At 50.7% G+C, this 17,230-nt stretch overlaps 1 protein-coding gene across 1 annotated transcript in view; it reads right to left on the reverse strand.

Moving 5' to 3' along the window:
• Positions 1-1,352: 1,352 nt before the first annotated feature.
• Positions 1,353-17,230, reverse strand: part of CAMKK2 (calcium/calmodulin dependent protein kinase kinase 2) — a 30,691-nt gene continuing 14,813 nt past the window's right edge. The window contains exons 7-16 of the mRNA XM_049788814.1: positions 16,159-16,180; positions 15,944-16,032; positions 15,071-15,270; positions 14,425-14,478; positions 11,172-11,245; positions 10,995-11,082; positions 9,967-10,095; positions 7,169-7,269; positions 6,668-6,710; positions 1,353-2,365 (exon numbers count right to left, since the gene is read on the reverse strand). Coding sequence (XP_049644771.1) covers positions 2,201-2,365; positions 6,668-6,710; positions 7,169-7,269; positions 9,967-10,095; positions 10,995-11,082; positions 11,172-11,245; positions 14,425-14,478; positions 15,071-15,270; positions 15,944-16,032; positions 16,159-16,180 — 965 coding nt within the window. The 3' untranslated portion in view covers positions 1,353-2,200. The remainder of the gene's footprint in view (positions 2,366-6,667; positions 6,711-7,168; positions 7,270-9,966; positions 10,096-10,994; positions 11,083-11,171; positions 11,246-14,424; positions 14,479-15,070; positions 15,271-15,943; positions 16,033-16,158; positions 16,181-17,230) is intronic.

Consider the following 17,230-nt stretch of genomic DNA (forward strand, 5'->3'; position numbering starts at 1 on the left):
CTGCATGGGAGGCGGGGGATTCCTTTCAACCACCTTCTTTGGTGTTTCTTTGTTGTGTTGTTTTTTGTTTTAATTATAAAGGGTAATGCGTGTGGACCACCTACAATCCACATCCTAGACTGCCTGGGTGCTGCGTGACAACAGGTCATGCTTGCTGACGATGGTGGGACACGGCATGACCAATGCCCTGTTGTAAACACAGCTCTGCAAGTTGCCTGCCCTCTATGGGCACAGTCAGCCAGGGACTGAGACCAGGGCCAGGACTGTCACCACTGCAGAATGTACTGTGCCAACTAATCAAACGCCATCTGCTCCCAGAGGAGGTGAGCGCGGGAGGGCAGGGGGAATGGACTAGCTTCAGGAAGCGAACGAAAGGAAAATTGTACCCATAAAATGGCGACCCTGCACTTCCTCATGCTCTGAAGAGCAGGAGGAAGCTAGCGTAGCCTCACTTTTAGAGTTCAGGAAGATTTCTGGATGCCTGTCCTAAATTTGACTCTCTGTTCCACACAAAACACTCGTCCTGACCCGAGTGCAGGAAGGTACATCCTGGGGGGGTGCCTTAGACTCTGTATCCCTAGCAGGGGTCTCAAACTCAATTTACCTGCAGGCCGCAGGAGGCAAAGTCGGGGTGATCCTTGAGTGCAAAGTCAGTAGTAAGCCTTGAACATTGGGGGGTGTGACCCAAACAACTAAAACAAAACAAAAAAGATTCCTCTAGGGCAGGGCCACAAAATGTTGTACGGAGGGCCATTTGTTTGAGACCCCTGCTGACCCTGGGGGAAGCCATGGGCAACAGAGCTTTGAGTCTTCCAGGGAAAAATACCCCCGTTTCCTGGTGCCACCCACACGTGGCTCTTAAAAGTTTTGCTTGCCATCAACCAAACTTTCCCAGACTTGGTTGGGAGTCAAAAAGAGTAAACTTTTGCCCTTGGATTTTTGGCTACAAAAGGGAACTTGGTGTGCAGGCCCAGGTTCTCTTGGACCCTGAGGAATGCTCTGGAGTGCAACACTTTTATCTACAAGGGGGATCCCCCCCTTTTAGATAAAGTCACCTGTTTGGACTCTAACAGAGCTCAGAGCATCAGGATGAAAACACTTCCCACCTAGCCCTCAGAAACGGTACATGTTTAACTACACTAATCAGCTAGTACTGAGAAGAAAACAAAGCCTTAGCAATCTCCAGAGTGCACAGACTGCAGACAGGCGAAGCTGCTAATATACAGGCATAGGTTTCATTGGCTCTAACCCCAACTGCGTGCTTGGAGCCATGGTGGGGATATCCCAGAAGCATAAAACAGTTGCAGGGCTCTGCCCCAGAGTTCAGTGTAGTGAGAGGACGGGATGTGCGGTTCCATTTGCTCGGAAGCCCTGTCATATACTGGAAGTGTAGGATTTTAACCTGAAGTTGCTACCATTTCATAAGACATTTTACTAGAGTTCACTCGACTGCTTCACAGACCTATCTAGAACCGCTGTGCTAGAGACATTTTGTCTCTGTGGATGGAGTGGCTACTTTCCCACCACAACCACCAAATGCCCCTCCAAGGTTGGGGGAAAAAATCCCTTTTGTGAAGCAATTAAGTGTGAAGCCCTTTCCTTTTTCCTGACTAATATTCTATCCACTTAAAAAAAAATGGTCAAGTTCAAATGAGCAGCCTGGAGGCTTCCTGCAGCTCCCAGAACTAGCCCTGCCCTGATGCCTGGTGTGGGAGACTCCAGGAGGTGCCAGGCTGGGGATTGGCAGATAACTATCCCCCAACCCCAGTCAACCTGCTCTTTACCTCCTTTCAAATGCAACAGCCAATTCCATGGTCTTGGTTTGTTAATCATGACACACATTCACTAAATATATTTGACATGGTTCTGAGTCCACCAGCAAGGATTTTTTTGGCATAAAAAATATTGAAAAAGCAACTGTCTCAAAATGCAATGTGGGTTTGGGTCTACAACTCCTCACATCCATCCATTCAGCCAGCCAGCAGCCAAGGTTGATGGCACGGAGTCAAGTCATGTTTTTTTTTTTTTTTTTTTTTTTTTGCTTGTCCTCTTTAAAACAACAAAGAATAAAGATTTCAAATAAATGAGAGATGACGGCCAAGGCTCTACACACGTGCTCGGTTTCCGTAGGACATGCTGCTATGGAAACGAAGGGCGCAGCCCCACAACTGAGACGTGCAGGCGAGGGCGGGCAGGGCCGCTACTCCATGGCTTCATCAGGCTGCCACAGATGAGTGCTTGCTGAGGAGCCTGGGCCCCCGGCCCCCCAACTCTCTGGGGGGGACTGGTCTTTCACAAGAGCACTTCCTCCTCCCCCATGGGGGCTGGGTCGGGGCCTTGGAGGCTGTCTTCGCTGCCGTGTTTCCTGCTCATAGGACAGAAAACCAGCGTTAAGGCCACAGCAACTTTTGGGATGATCCTGAATCTGAGAATCCCAGCTTCCCACCACCTGGGATGTAATTTTCTTTATTTCTGCTTTTGGAATTTTTTTCCTCACTTTTCTTTTCCTTCCTTACTTAAGATGTTCCGGGTCAGAGAGATACGATAAAGTACACTATAAAGTATGTGCTTTCAGTGTGGTCACTTCTGGCTGTATCTGATCCCAACACCATATGGTCTTCTAAATACCATTGGGTGTGGCCCCTACGCCTAACACCACTGCACGACATCACATACTCAGGCCATGCTGGCTAAGAATTGCTAAGAAGGTCCTCCAGGCCTTCTCATACTGCTGGGAAGGCCCCCAAAGGCTAGAATAATAATACAGCTGGAAGGCCACTTACCTTGCCCACTTCGGACCCAGTTTTGAACCCCAGAATCCATATGGTCCCCCAAGTCCCGCCAGGAGTGAGCCCTGATCAAAGAGGGAGGAGAAGCCCCTGAAAACAGCTGGGAGTGTGTGAGTGTGTGTGTGTGTGTGTGTGTGTGTGTGTGTGTGTGAGAGAGAGAGAGAGAGAGAGAGAGAGAGAGAGAGAGAGAGAGAGAGAGAGGGAGGGAGGGAGGGAGGGAGGGAGAGAGAGAGAGAGAGAAACCAAGAACATTCAAAAAGATTTTGCATTCTGTCAGTCTGAGCAGGAAACATACATCACTAAACTAAAGCAGCAAGGACAGTAAATCTGGTGAGGACCTACTGTGAATTAGACATGGTGCCTGTCATCAATATGGTGGGCCTCTGCCCTGGGCCAGGCTAGTGTTAGACACACAGGGAAATTCGACAGCTACTCCTAGGTCTCATCTCAACTGTCTCTCCTGGCAATGCTTGAGGAAATAGGTAGTGCTGGAGCTAAAACCTATGCCTCCTACACACAATGCTGGTGCTTTAATCCACTGAGCAATCTCTCCTGCCCTTGCCTCACTCTGCAGGCTCCAAGTTTTTACAGGGTAGGAACCTTGACATTGGTTTTCAATCATCAAAAGGTTCTTCGGAGCCTGAGGCAATGTTCAGAGGGCAAGTGTTTGCCTTAAGTATATTTTGGGAGTCCCCAGAACCACAGGAAACAAAACAAGAAATTAGGCTACAAACAGTAGCCTGTGTCAATTTGGCAGAATCAGTGTGTGATCTCCAAAAGAACTGCCCTATGGGGGCTGGAGTGATAGTACAGCGGTAGGGCGTTTTCCTTGCATGCGGCTGACCCGGGATGGCCCCAGGTTCGATTCCTAGCGAGCCTGCCAGAGCGATTTCTGAGAGCAGAGCCAGTAGTAACACCTGAGTGCTGCTGGGTGTGGCCCAAAAAAACAAAACAACAAAAATAAATAAAATAACTGCACCAGTCATAACTACACACAAAAGTCTCTTGGGACACACACACACACACACTTACACACAAACACCACTCGAGACACATTCATAGTCAGGCATCTTGGGACATACTCACCCTCATATACACGATGGTTTCTTGGAACACACACATACAGGCCTCTAGGCGAGCACGCATGCACACATGCGCGCACACACACACACACAGGCACAGGAAAGACTCTTAGCATAATGAAGACCCCCCTCTTGGGGATGGGAAGAAACTGAGGAGTGAGAAAAATGACCTGGTTCCTGGGTTCCTGCCCTGAGCCTCCATCAAACCATGTGAAGTGACAGGCAGTATGAGGGGGGCCCACCCCACCCCTTCTGGAGCTGAGTTTGGCCCTCTCACCCTGGTCATGCTCTATTTTGTTGTTCTGTGGGAGGTACTGTAACCTTGCACAAGGAGAACCTTGCACTCTTCTGCCCCTCACAACCACCTGCTCATAGGACCAGGCTCAGCCCAAGGACAGCCCAGCGAGCCCCTTGAGCATGGCACAAGCACCTGGCCAAGTGGGTAGCAAATCTCAGCTGAGGGCAAGCCACGTACCCCTAGGCCTTCCTGAGTCACAGATAACAAAGATGGGTAAGGGCAGTTCTCAGGACCAGGACTGGGAAGAGAGTAAAGGGGTTAAATCGCAGGCCTTGCAATGCAGCTGCCTCCCCCACCCGTCCTTGACATCTCAATGTTTCTCCTGAGCACTAGCAGGAGTGTCCCCAAAGCATAGAGCTGGGAGTTTCCTCTGACTACCACCAGGAGTATCCCCAAGCCCACCCCCACCAAAAAATAAATAAATAAATAAATAAATAAATAAATAAATAAATAAATAAATAAATAAATAAGCCCAAGGGCCAGAACAGTAGAGCAGCGGTAGGGCATTTGCCTTGCATGTGGCTGACCCATATGGTCCCCCAAGCCAGGAACGATTTCTGAGCGCATAACCAGGAGTAACCCCTGAGTATCACCAGTTGTGGCCCAAAAACAAAAACTAAAAAAAGAAAGAAATTGGTGTTAGAGCCACTAAAAAAGGAGGAGGCAGGGGCGGAAGCGGGAGGAGAGGGGTGGAGAAGAAGAAAACACTTTAATTTTATAAGTCAACAAAAAGGATAAACACCACAATTAAAAATGGGAGAGAAATCAAAGGACTGAACTACAAAACTTGCTTTTTTTTCTCTTTTTTTGAGAGGGGGCAAGCAATGCTTAGGGCTTACTCCTGGCTTTGCATTCAGGAATCACTCCTGGCAGTGCTGGGGGACCATACAGCACCCCAGGGATTAAACCCAGGTTTGTACCATCCAGGGCAAGTGCCTTATTTGCTATACAATCTCTCCAGCTCTAAACATTTATTTTTGACTAGCTAAAGACAGAATCACTCTAGCAATTGAAGGTTTTCTCATAAATCTGATGATTCATGATGGTGAAAAAGGTTAGGTTACTTGGTGTTGAAAAAGACAAGATGCAGGGCCAGCATGATAGCACAGCGGTAGGGCATATTTGCCTTGCACCGGCCAACCCTGGACAGACCTGGGTTCGATCCCCAGCGTCCCATATGGTCCCCAAGCCAGGAGCGATTTCTGAACACAGAGCCAGGAGTAACCCCAGAGCGTCACCGGGTATGGCCCAAAGACCAAAATAAATAAATAAATAAATAAATAAATAAATAAATAAATAAATAAATAAATAAATAAATAAATAAGCCCAGCCTGCTGAGCCCAGTCAATCTTTTGGTATGTCAGGATTCTACAGACAGGCCTGCACACAGATGGAAGAGAAACCCTAAAACCAGGCCACAAAAAGCTGGCAGATCATTCGCTTCAATCCATCTAGAGAGACAACAGGGCTGTCCAAGACAGACTCCCGGCGCTGCTTTCCCTGCTCCAGAAAGGCACAAACAGCCTCACACACGCCTCCTCCAGGCTCTCTCTGCCACTCAGGCAGCCATTCCTAATAAGACAGAAACAGTGGCCACTCAGAGGGGATGCTGGCCACGAACCCCATGGCCAACAGGTCAACAAACATGGTCTATCCTCAGCAAGTGCTGCACAGCCACCCAAAGGAGCAAAGCACAGACACTACAAGGGACAGCACGATGAGCCCTGAACATGCGAGACCCCAGAGGCCACACCTGGGACGAGTCTGCTGACAGGAAGTGCGCTGACCCCGGGATACAGGAAGTGGGTCAGTGTTTGACATCAAGCACTACAGCTAAAGGGAAGTGACAGGTAAAGAGAAGTTCTCCATGGGCTAATGAGAATGTCGGAGGGGAATGTGGAAAAAGCTGTGCTGTGAGATTTCTAACAGAAACTCTGGAATCAGATACTGCAAAGGGTTGAACCGATAGTCAGTTCCATCTCCACAAAGCCATCTGTGAAACATGGGTTGCTGTTTGGTGTGCCCAGAAGGGCAAGAGTCAAGATCAGTGGGAAACATCCGAGCTGGGACACTGCTGTGGGGAGGATACAGGACTCATGGTGGTGTGGCAGGAAGTCAGCTCTGCATCCTCCTAGTCTAAATGAAACCAAACTTCCCCTCTGGCCTGTGTGTGTATTGGGAAGAAAGAGAGTTGACAAAGGGAACAGTCGGGGGGCAGCTGGAAGAAACCCCTTTCCTCCAGGGCTTCCCCCTCAGGGAAGAAAGAGGAGGCAGCGCATCTGACCTCACTCTGTCCACTCTAGCATTGAGGCCATCCACGTGCACTGAGCAGAGGAGGATGCAGGCTGGGTGGTGAGACGGGGGTCAACTCACAGGCATTCCGGGTGGAGTGCCATGCCCCCACCAGCCCAGCCCCATGCACGGCCCCTGGAGGCAGGCTCCAGGGTCCCAGCAGCCAACCCCCAGCCAGCACAGGCTTTCAGGCTCACAGGCGTTACCTTGGGCTCACACAGGGGCGCACACTCCCTGGTTGGCCTTTTGCTGGAATAGCCAGAGGGGAGGAAAAAGGATGTGAGAAGAGATTCCTGGGGTGCCTGAGCCCTTCCCCAGGGACAAATGTTCAGGCCCCCAACACGGGCGGGCGTTGTGACCACCTCAGTTCTCTGCTGCCACATGAAGGGTACCAGCAGCTCTGCGAGACATACACTGTTGCCATCACTGGGCCCCAAAGCCCACTGAGCATGCATGTTCAGGGATTCTGACAGGCAAGAGGCCCCCAGCTACAGCAAATCCCCTATATGAGCAGGAAGGCAAGACCATGGTGTGGCTTTAGTGTCAGTAAAGGTTCTGGCTTAAGAGGGTGAGGGCCCGCCCCACTCTAAAGCTAAAGCCAATAGCTGCTGGAAGGGTCTGAAGGGTGTCCAGTATGTGGGGGCCATACAGAATAGGGGTGAGGTGTGGGGGGAAGGCCGCCCCGGAACCCAGAGGAAGACACTCACACCAACAGGTTGCCAGGGGCTGACAGTGAACGCTCTTCCCGCCGGCTGCCCTCAAAAGGGTTCCCGAAGGAGCGTTTGCGGATCATGGTCTTCACCAGAATCTGAAGGAGAGAAGGGGGTACGTCAGCCATCTGGTGGGCTCTCCAGGTGACACCTCTTTGCCCTCCAAGCCCCATCTCCCTGCTGCCTTCCAGGCCTTATAGCGATAGCAGGGCTAGGAGAGACATGATGCAATCTCCCCTTCCTGCCAGGTAGCACCTGCCAGATCTACCCCAAGTCTGACTGATGTGTCTCGAAACCTCCACGGAGCCCCAGTAGCCAATGAGGGGAAGTGAAAACCCTTCATTCCCACCCTGTGTGATAATCTGGTCCCCCCCCCATCAGCTCCCAGGAGACCAAGTGCTAAAGGATCAGTGGCTGCAGTGTGTCCACAGGCCCATGAGGCCTCCTCTCCAGTGCCAGCTGTCATGGCCACCCCAACAAGAAGGTAGAGTTGGGGGTTGGGGGGGGACAAAGGGCTGTACCTTTCTGTACCTGAAATAGATTAGCGCATACATACTCTTCACCCCGTTAAACTGGATCACTCAATGGGTCTATATGTTCACACACACACATATACCCAAGCACCCGTTTTCAGGAGTTTTCACTCCTGGCACCCCTGCCCAGGCCTCTGTCTCTGTGGGTATCTGTATGGGATCTAGACATTCCTGTGAGTGAAACCCAATACCACATGGTCTTTGTTTCCTGCAGTGGTTATGTTTATCTGTCCCTGCTTCTGGCCTTCTCAAGGCCACATTCTCTCATTCGCTACTGGATTGGCAACATTTGAGCAGCTGTGCGAGATCAGGGCGGCAGAGGTGGCTCTGCAGGCAGGGCAGTATCTGAAGCGTACCCACACGCACCACTCTAATACAACCTGGCCCACAGTTTGGCCAGGAAGCAGCATTTAGGCAAGAGGAGCTCAGAGGTTGGGAACAGGGGTAATCCTTGAGAGATGGAATAATTTTTCCCAAATGGACCCTTATTGATCTGCACTTCAATGATTATATTTGCCGTTGTGTAGTAACAATAGAAAGTAAAATTGTTTGTGCCCACAAGGGGCAGGCTAGGGTGGTTGGTGGGAAACTGGTGGAGGGAAGGTGACACTGGTGGTGGGATTGGTATTTGAACCATTTAATGCTGAAACATTTGCATTATAAACAACTTGGTAAGTCGTGGTGTTAAAATAAAATAAATAAATAAATAAACAAATAAATAAATAAAAAAGAGGGGCTGGAGAGACCACAGGTAAGGCGCTTGATTTCTATGCAGCCAACCTGGGGTTCAATCCCCAGGATCCTATATGGTCCCTTACAGCACCACCAGGAGTGATCTCTGAGTGCAGAGCCAGGAGTCACCCCTGAGAACCACAAAACAAATAAAAAAGAGCAGGGGTTAAGGCAAATGCAGATACCCTGGTGTGGTTCTCGGTACCACATTGTCTCCTGTGCATCAACAGGGCAGCCCAGGAGGCCCGAGACCAAAAGGCTGAGAAATCCCCAATACCACTTCAGTACCACTCCTTTACTGAACTACAGGTAAAAGAATTGCTGAGAATCACCCTCACCCCTCAGAAACAGAGGAACTTGCTGAGCAGAAGTGGGAACCCTCACTCCCCACACTCCCCACCCTGCCTGGCACCCTGCCTCTGCCTCCCCATTTTCTTCTTCACTCTACTAACCTGCTCCATCTTTTCTGAAACTCTCATGCCCTGACAGGACCATGTTATTTTATTCATCACTGTGGCCCTCCCTCTTCAGCTCCCCATACAGGCCTGAGAAGTGTCTCTGGAGCATGGATGACCCTACCCCCACCAATTGGGCCAGCAGCCTTCTTCCAGGGGGTTGCAGCAGAGAGCAAGGTGATAGAATGGGGACAGGGACAATTCAGGACCAAAACCCACAGACTAAGAACAGCTGGCACCTCCCCACTCTGGGTGCAGCTGCAGCTTCGTGGGTACGGTGGGTGAAAGAGAAAGAGCAGTGATGGGTATGCAGAGGCCCCAGGTGGGTGGAGGAGGGAGATGTGCATGGAAGCCCTGCCAGGCTCAGATTCGGGAAGGAAGAGAGAAAACAGGGAGAAACGCAGAGAGGTGCGGAGTTGGGGCAGGAGCCAGCCTGTAGGTTCCAGCAGGGACAGATCATGCTACTGTCCCCTCCCAGGATGGCGACCACCCCCTGACTCCCAAAGTCCTGGGCTCCCTTCTGCACCAAAGTGCTGAGTCCAGGAGCATCAGGGAAGTTACGCCTGAGGACTCTGTTCTGGCTCCTTCTTGGGTCGGGACCGGATGTGAGTCCACTAAAGGAGTCTCAGTCAGAGCAGAATCTCCTTGCTGGGGTCTGGGAAGCAGGATGCTTGCAGTGGCCCTGGTATGAGCCCATGAGGCAGAGTGGAAACTTGCTGGCTCGCTCTACCTGGGCTGGGAGCCGGTCTCGGGAGTGTCCTGTCCCTCTCCTCCTCCTGTTATCCCTGCCCTGGAAGAAGAAACTCCAGAGGGCTTCTTAAGACAGGTGGGAACCCTTTCTGGGGTGACAGGGGACCTGTTTAGAGACCAAGCTAAAGGCCAGATGCTGCTGGGGCCACATGGCATAATAGGTGAGGTGAGCAAGGGCTGGGGGCTAGTGGTCGGTGGGTGGGTGGGGAGCAGGCTAGCCATGCCCTGATTCTCAGGTCCAATATCAGCTTCTCAGATGCCCTCCTGGAAGCCAGCCTGGGCCTTGAGGGCACCTTCTTGGGCACTCTGGTCCATCCTGCCTTACCACGGTCGCCAGGCTGGGAATGTGTTTGACTGAATTCTCCACTTCCTCTTCGGTCACTTCGACCAGCGTGCAGTTCTCATCCTCCGACGGCAATGGCTCGGCCCCGTGCCTCGTGACCCAGGGGTGCAGCTTCAAGAACGACAGGAGGGGTGAGGGCCCAGCTCCCAGGGGGGCCCTGAGAGCCAGCAGGGCTGGGAGGGCAGGAGGTAGGGGGACAAGTGGCCAGAGGTCAGCATGCGAGAGCTGGCAAGCCAGGCAGAGGGCAGGCGTGAGTGAGATGGGAAGAAACATGGAGAAGACAGAGACAGAGAATGGAGGGAGCTGAGTTTGGGGGAGGGAGCTGAGTTTGGGGGTGTGTGGGACTGGACTCCATCAGTATCAGGACTGGAGAGAGGGACTGGAATTTGACACCTGCCCTGTAGGGCTGCCCAGGGAGGTTCCATGATGCCTTGACAACCCTCGCCAGTCCCAGGGATTGGGTTCAGAGCAGGCAGCCAACTCCTCATTTCACAGAAGGGGAAGTAGAGGCAGCAGAGACACAGTGAGGGCAGCTGGAAGGGTCATTGGGAGAAAAGCCAGCTGGGGTCTAGCCCCACTGCCCGCTCTGGGGCTGCCCCTTCTGTCTGGGGAGCCTAGATTTCTGTGAAGGTCAGCTGCGAATGTGTGGCACAGGCAGGGGTGTGGTGGGAGGCTGGGGGTGGGGGCTTATAAGAGTGCTTTCTGAAATAGGGTGTACTGCAGCAGGGTGGCCCTGGAAAAGGATCAAACTACTTCAGGCAAATGGAAAATGGACGCCATCAGCCCAAGCCAATCACATCAAGTGCCAGCGGCCCAGCTGCCAACCAGCACCACTCCCACATTCACAGTGGACAGACAGAGCCTCCTCCCACTCCTGCCCAACACTGGCAGCCAGAGACCCACTGGCAGGCGGGCACAGCTCTGTGGTGGAGGTGTGGGGTCTGGCCAGGACAGGGTGGAGCCAAACAACTCAAGCAGAAGGCCCAGGGTTCACAGAAGCCTCCTGGTACCTTGATTTCTGGCACCACGATCCTTGACTCTGGGTTCTTATCCAACATGCGGGTGATCAGGTCCTTCAAGTCCTCAGCTATGTCAGGCCTGGGGACAGGAGTGGGGTCAGGGCGAGCAACAGATACCAGGACACCTGAGGGCTCAGAGAGGGAAGCAGCTCAAGGAGACATACTCACTGGTCTGGAAATTCCAGGGCCTGACTCTTGATCTTACTGTGCAAACACATGATCCGCTCGTCCATGAATGGGCACTGCAAAAAGAGGCCGGGACAGAGAGGCTAAGGTTAGTGCTACCCTGGGCTGGTGTCACTCAACAGAGTCACAGCAGAGAAATAAGCAGCCAGGGACTAAGCCTGGAAGATGAAAGTTCCTCCCAGCTACGCTTTGGTTCTTCTCTTCAGCTGGGCTTCCTGTTCCCTGCACAGAAAAGACACCTGCCACTTGCCAGGTGGGCAGGAACAAGGCCCAGAACATAACCTGGAGAAGCACCCACTGAAGCTGGGCGAGGCCTCCCAGGAAGGGCCTGTGCTGACATCTTTTTTTCTGTTTTTGTTTATTGAGCCACACCTGGCAGTGCTGGTGGTGCTGGGGGCCCCTATGTGGTATCAGGAATGAAACCATCAAATCCTGCTTTTGTTGTGTACAAGGCAATGGACTTAACCACTGAACTATATCTCCAGTCCCTATGCTGGTTTCTTGAAATTTGTCGGGTATTCATCAGCCCTGTGTCCTTCCCACCAACAGTGCATGTCTGTTCTCTGCCACTGTTCAGGTGCCTGACCAAAACTCACTGGTGAGACAGGAGCCCTACCTGTGCAGCCTTACAACATATCCCTCTACTCACCAATTTCTCAGCACAGCACCCTACCCTGGCATAAGTTACATTGCACTCAGGATTTTTTTTTTTTTTTTTTTTTTTTGGTTTTTGGGCCACACCCGGCAGTGCTCAGGGGTTACTCCTGGCTGTCTGCTCAGAAATAGCTCCTGGCAGGCACGGGGGACCATATGGGACACCGGGATTCGAACCAACCACCTTGGGTCCTGGATCAGCTGCTTGCAAGGCAAACACCGCTGTGCTATCTCTCCGGGCCCAGGATTTATTCTTGATGTTGCTCGGGAGACCATATGGGGTTCTGGGGATCTAATCAGGGTCAGTCGTGTGCAAGGCAAATGCCCTCTCCACTGGAATCACTCTGGCATTTCTCATTATTGTTATCTGTGTCTGCAGCATTAGTTTCAAAAGTGCAGGAATTTCCCTATCCTGCTTATGGCTGACTACCCAATGTCTGTGACATTCTGGACAGAAAAGGGACACTTGAAATTCCTGATAAATTCATGAGCATTGTAATAATTTCTGGTGATGTTCTCAGAAGTCATGGTAATGTTTTTCTCACTGGACATCAGAAAAGAGAAGCTGGGAGGAGAGAGGTGTCCTGGGAAGTGTTAAGATGGGATTTAAGACCAGATTGAGCTGCCTCAGAAGCCTCTTCATGCATCACATCCTAAATGAACACCTGATGCTCGCCACCCCTGCCACCTCGCCACCTCCTGGAGGCAGGAACGTGGTTATTGAGCTCTGGGGTGCTCAGTGGCTGGAAAGGGTAGTAACAGTGGCTCGGTTCACTCCTGTGAAAATAAAATGATTTCACTAAAAACAGTCACTAAGAACAAGCTAAAATGTCCATTTGACAGAGCTCATGAAGAGCACTCGAGACCAAGTGACAGAATAGTGGGTAAGGTGCTTGTCTTGCATGCAGCTGACCCTGATTCAAACTTGGACACCATTATATGGTCTCCTGGGCATTGCCAGAGGACTAGAACTAGAACACAGAACCAGAAGATTATAAATTCTTTCTACTTAGTCACAGGCACAGTTTCTGAAGTTTTCTTTAATAGGTCCACAAGTTTATAAAAAGAAAAATCCATGGTTTGATTGCTCATACAATCCATCTGAATTTCAAAATTAAAAATAGAAGGCCCTGGGGCCAGAGAGATAGCATGGAGGTAGGGCATTTGCCTTTCATGCAGAAGGACGGTGGTTTGAATCCCGGCATCCCATATGGTCCCCCGAGCCTGCCAGGAGCGATTTCTGAGCATAGAACCAGGAGTAACCCCTGAGCACTGCTGGGTATGACCCAAAACCAAAAAAAAAAAAAAAAAAAAAGAAGCCCCTGGGCTAAAGTGGTGGTAGGGCATCTGCCTTGCAAGTGCTAGCGTAGGACAGACCGAGGTTCAAACCCCTGGTGTCCCATATGGCTCCCCAACCCAGGAGCGATTTCTGAGCGAATAGCCAGGAGTAACCTCTTAGCGTCAATGGGTGTGGCCCAAAAAAACAAACAAAAAAATAGAAGCCCCTAAGGGGGTGAGAATATAAATCAGTGGGACAGCACTTATGTTTCTTATGTATGAGGTCCTGAGTTCAATCCCAGAAAGAAAAGGAGAAAGAAGCTGGGGACAGAGCAATACTACAGCAGGTAGGGCTTTTGCCTTGCACGTGGCCTACCCAGGTTCAATCCCCAGCATCCTGAGCCTGCCAGGAGTAATTTTTTGAGCACAGAACCAGGAATAACCCCTGAGCACCACCAAATGTGGCCCAAAAGACCAAAAAAAAAAAAAAAAAAAGAAAAGAAAAGAAAAGATCCAACAGCATTTCTGAAGTTAATTGTGCCAAATAAGAGCTGGAGAGAGTACAGTCATATGCCCTGTAGATGATGTAGGTGGCTGACTCCAGTTCAATCCCTGGCACCACAAATGGTACCCTAAGCTCCACCTAAAGTAGGACCTGAGCACCTCTAAGAATAACCCCCAAACATAAAACACTCCCCAAAATAGAATAATACTAAATCGAGTTTAACTTCCATCTCAATGCTATACCTCCAACTATTTCTAGGGAATTGTTGAGAACATCAAAGAAAGGAAACAGGAGGGAAAGCATAATTATTAGTGATGCCTGTGACCCAGATGTAGGCAGAGGTGGTACATATGCTGATGCAACCTTAAATTCATCAACTATTTTGTAGTTGTAAACTCTAAAACCTCGGTCAATCCAGAATTGACAGATCATTTTCCCTAACTGGTAAGATAACACATACAAGTCCATTTTGGAAGGCCTGGTTTTTCCTATTCAGTCTAACTGTGGAAATAAAAATACCACTTTTAGGGCTGGAGCAGTGGCACAAGCTGTAAGGTGTCTGCCTTGCCCATGCTAGCCTAGGACAGACTGAGGTTTGATCTCCTAGTGTCCCATATGGTCTCCTGATCAGGAGCAATTTCTGAGCGCATAGCCAGGAGTAACCCCTGAGCATCACTGGTGTGGCCCAAAAACAAACAAACAAAAACCCCGACTTTAGATGAACACTATCTTCCTGGGGGCTTTCAATCCAAGGGGACCACCCAGCCACCCCCGAGACAGGACACCCCACCTTGTTACCTGGCCAAACACAAAACAGTACAGCGTCACACCCATGGCCCAAACATCCAGTGCCTACAAGACAAAGAGAGCTTCATCTGAGAGGTCAGAAGCAAACAGTTTACTCCTTCTGCCCATCCAGTATCCCATCTTCAAAATTTCTTTGGGGGAACCACCTATCTTGACTCTAGGTTTAGAGAATGAAGGTACATCAGGCATCTGGGCCTGGCCAATGAGCGCACCAGTTCCCACCCACCCACCCCCACCCCCCACCCCCCCCCACCCCCCCGCACTCCCTGTACCCCAGTCTGGATGAGCATATGATTCAAGCCTGGCCCATGAGCACACCATTCCCCACCTTCCTACATGGCAAATCCAGCCAATATCCTAGATGACTGAAGGCATCTTTAGATGGAATGCTCTTTCCCTGAACTTGTAAAGTGGTAGAAAATATGCTGCAGAGGGAGGACCACCTGTGTGGGGGCAGAAACCAATTCAGGGAAAGTGCTGAAAGACAATCCGGACCTTACCTAAAAAGTGATGAACACGTCTTTTCCACATGACCCAACAAATTCACTAATGAAAGTGATTTGAATCATATTTCTCCTAGTTACAACCCCAAGGCCCTTCCAAGTAGGACTGGCATCTGAGACAGGTGCAAACTCACCTTCCCAGAGAAGATCTTCCGGGTCTCGGAGAGTGACTCTGGTGCCATGAAGGCGGGTGTGCCCACAGTGTTGGACAGGAGTGCGTCACTGCCCTTGAACTCATTGCTCACACCGAAGTCTGCAATCTTAATGTGTCCATCTTCTCCCACCAGCAGGTTGGAAGGTTTGATGTCCCGATGGATGATCTTCTGGTAGTGTACTGTAGGTAGTGGATGTCAGACATGAGAGAGGGTAGAAAACCATGTGACCACGTCCTGGGTGTTGCAGTCACCAACCTCTTTGGGCTCCCACTCCAAGGTCCCTCCTAGCCTTCCTTTCCCTTTCCCCAATTCACTACACACCTACATTCTCTGAAAGAAAGAGAAAGTGCTTTTAGGCTCCTCAGTTCTCAAATATGAGAACCAGAAAACACAACTGGGAACTACTTTCACGCGTGGATGGACCTGGGTTCAATCTCCAGCATCCCATATGGTTCCCAGAGCCCACCAGGAGTAACCCCTGAGCACTGCTGGGTGTGGCTCAGCCCACCCCCAAAGAAAAACCTGATTCTCATTTTACAGATGGGAAAACTGAGGCTCCTGTAGACTAACAGGATGTCCTCCCCAGGGTTACTGGAGTAAAGTGATGATGAAAGCTGGGCTCTAACCATGCCTCGTACACATGGAAAGGGCTGAGTCAATGGTCACTCGCACTACTACATGCCACGCACTATGTGGCAGGAAGAAGGTCCATCTTTTCACTGGGGGTGACCCCAACCACAAATGGCATCATAAACAGCTCTGGTCCCTGCCCCCAATCCTTGCATTCCAGGAAGAAATGGGAATGCAGAATGCCCCTTCCCCGGGGCTAGTCCTACAATGGGTCCCACTTACAGTACTCAATGCCTTTGATCAGATCCTGGAAGTAGAACCGAGCCTGGTCTTCCGAAAGTGGTTTGACAGTGGGCACTTCCATCACAGGCCTGCAGGGTTGACACCCACATGAGAAGCCAAACCCAGCATCTCTCCAACGAGGCAAGTGCCACCTCCCTCGGCTGAGCTATCCAGGGAGCTTCAAGAAGTCATACTCCCTGAGCAGAGATACTTACCCTTGGTTCACCAACTCGAACACTGAAGGGGAAAGAAGAATTGTTACACTGGAGCATCTGAAGTCCCTCTTCTTCCCCAATAACCCATGAACCCCTAGAAAAGCCCCTCATTGAGACCAGAGAAGACGATCCCCTAACCAGAGCTACTCATGTTCCTGGCTATCTAAGTTCCTCAGGAGACATGGGTGTTCCTACATCCCCAGCCTGCTGTGTTTCCCATCCTCAAATGGGTGAGGATGCTTGGGCCAAAGAAAACAAAGCAGGGAGTGAGGAGACAGGTAAGAACGACTCATACTCCTCCACTCATCACTCAAAACTCGGGAGGCTCCAGAGAAATGACCAGCTCTGAACTACAGCCTCTGCTCACATCCGGGTCACAAATCACTTATGTCCTTTATGTATCTAATGGGTCTTCAGGACCACAATCTTAGGTTCAAAGAAATACCTCTAGGATTTTCAGAAGAAACCCAGATAAGTCTCAGTTTAAGAAACAGCAAGTACAGGCTTCAACCCTCCCACATTCACCAGGATGCCAGGCTGTGCCAGGATACAGACAAAGTGGGCTGGATAATCTTGTTTTCTCTTCCACCTATCTGCCTTCAGACCCTTTCTCATGATTCTCGCTCCAAGCCAAGCCTTAGAGCCAGCAACTGGCTGGGGACTTCCTCACTGCCTTGAGGCCCACAACTCCAATTCCTCAAAAGGAACCCCCCTGGGCTGGAGCGACAGCACAGTGGTAGGGCATTTGCCTTGCACGTGGCCAACCCAGGACCAACCTGGGTCTGTTCTTCCCACACCCCATGTGGTCCTCCAAGCCTGCCAGGAGTAAGCCAAGTACTGCAGGGTGTGGCCCCCAAAACAAAAAAAGGACTCTCCCTGAACCATGTCACTCACAAAATTCACTGAAGCGTGTCATCCCTACACAGTGCTAGCCCCGCTAATTCTAGCTTTAATCTCCACACTACCAATAAATCCTTGCACCTATTTCTCCTCAATTACCAACTTCCATAACTACTGATCTGTTTTGCCTCATGTATATGCCTGTTGTGGGCATTTTGTGCATATGGACTCA

This window comes from Suncus etruscus, chromosome 15 (genome assembly GCF_024139225.1).
Source record: "Suncus etruscus isolate mSunEtr1 chromosome 15, mSunEtr1.pri.cur, whole genome shotgun sequence".
Classification (NCBI taxonomy): Eukaryota; Metazoa; Chordata; class Mammalia; order Eulipotyphla; family Soricidae; genus Suncus; species Suncus etruscus.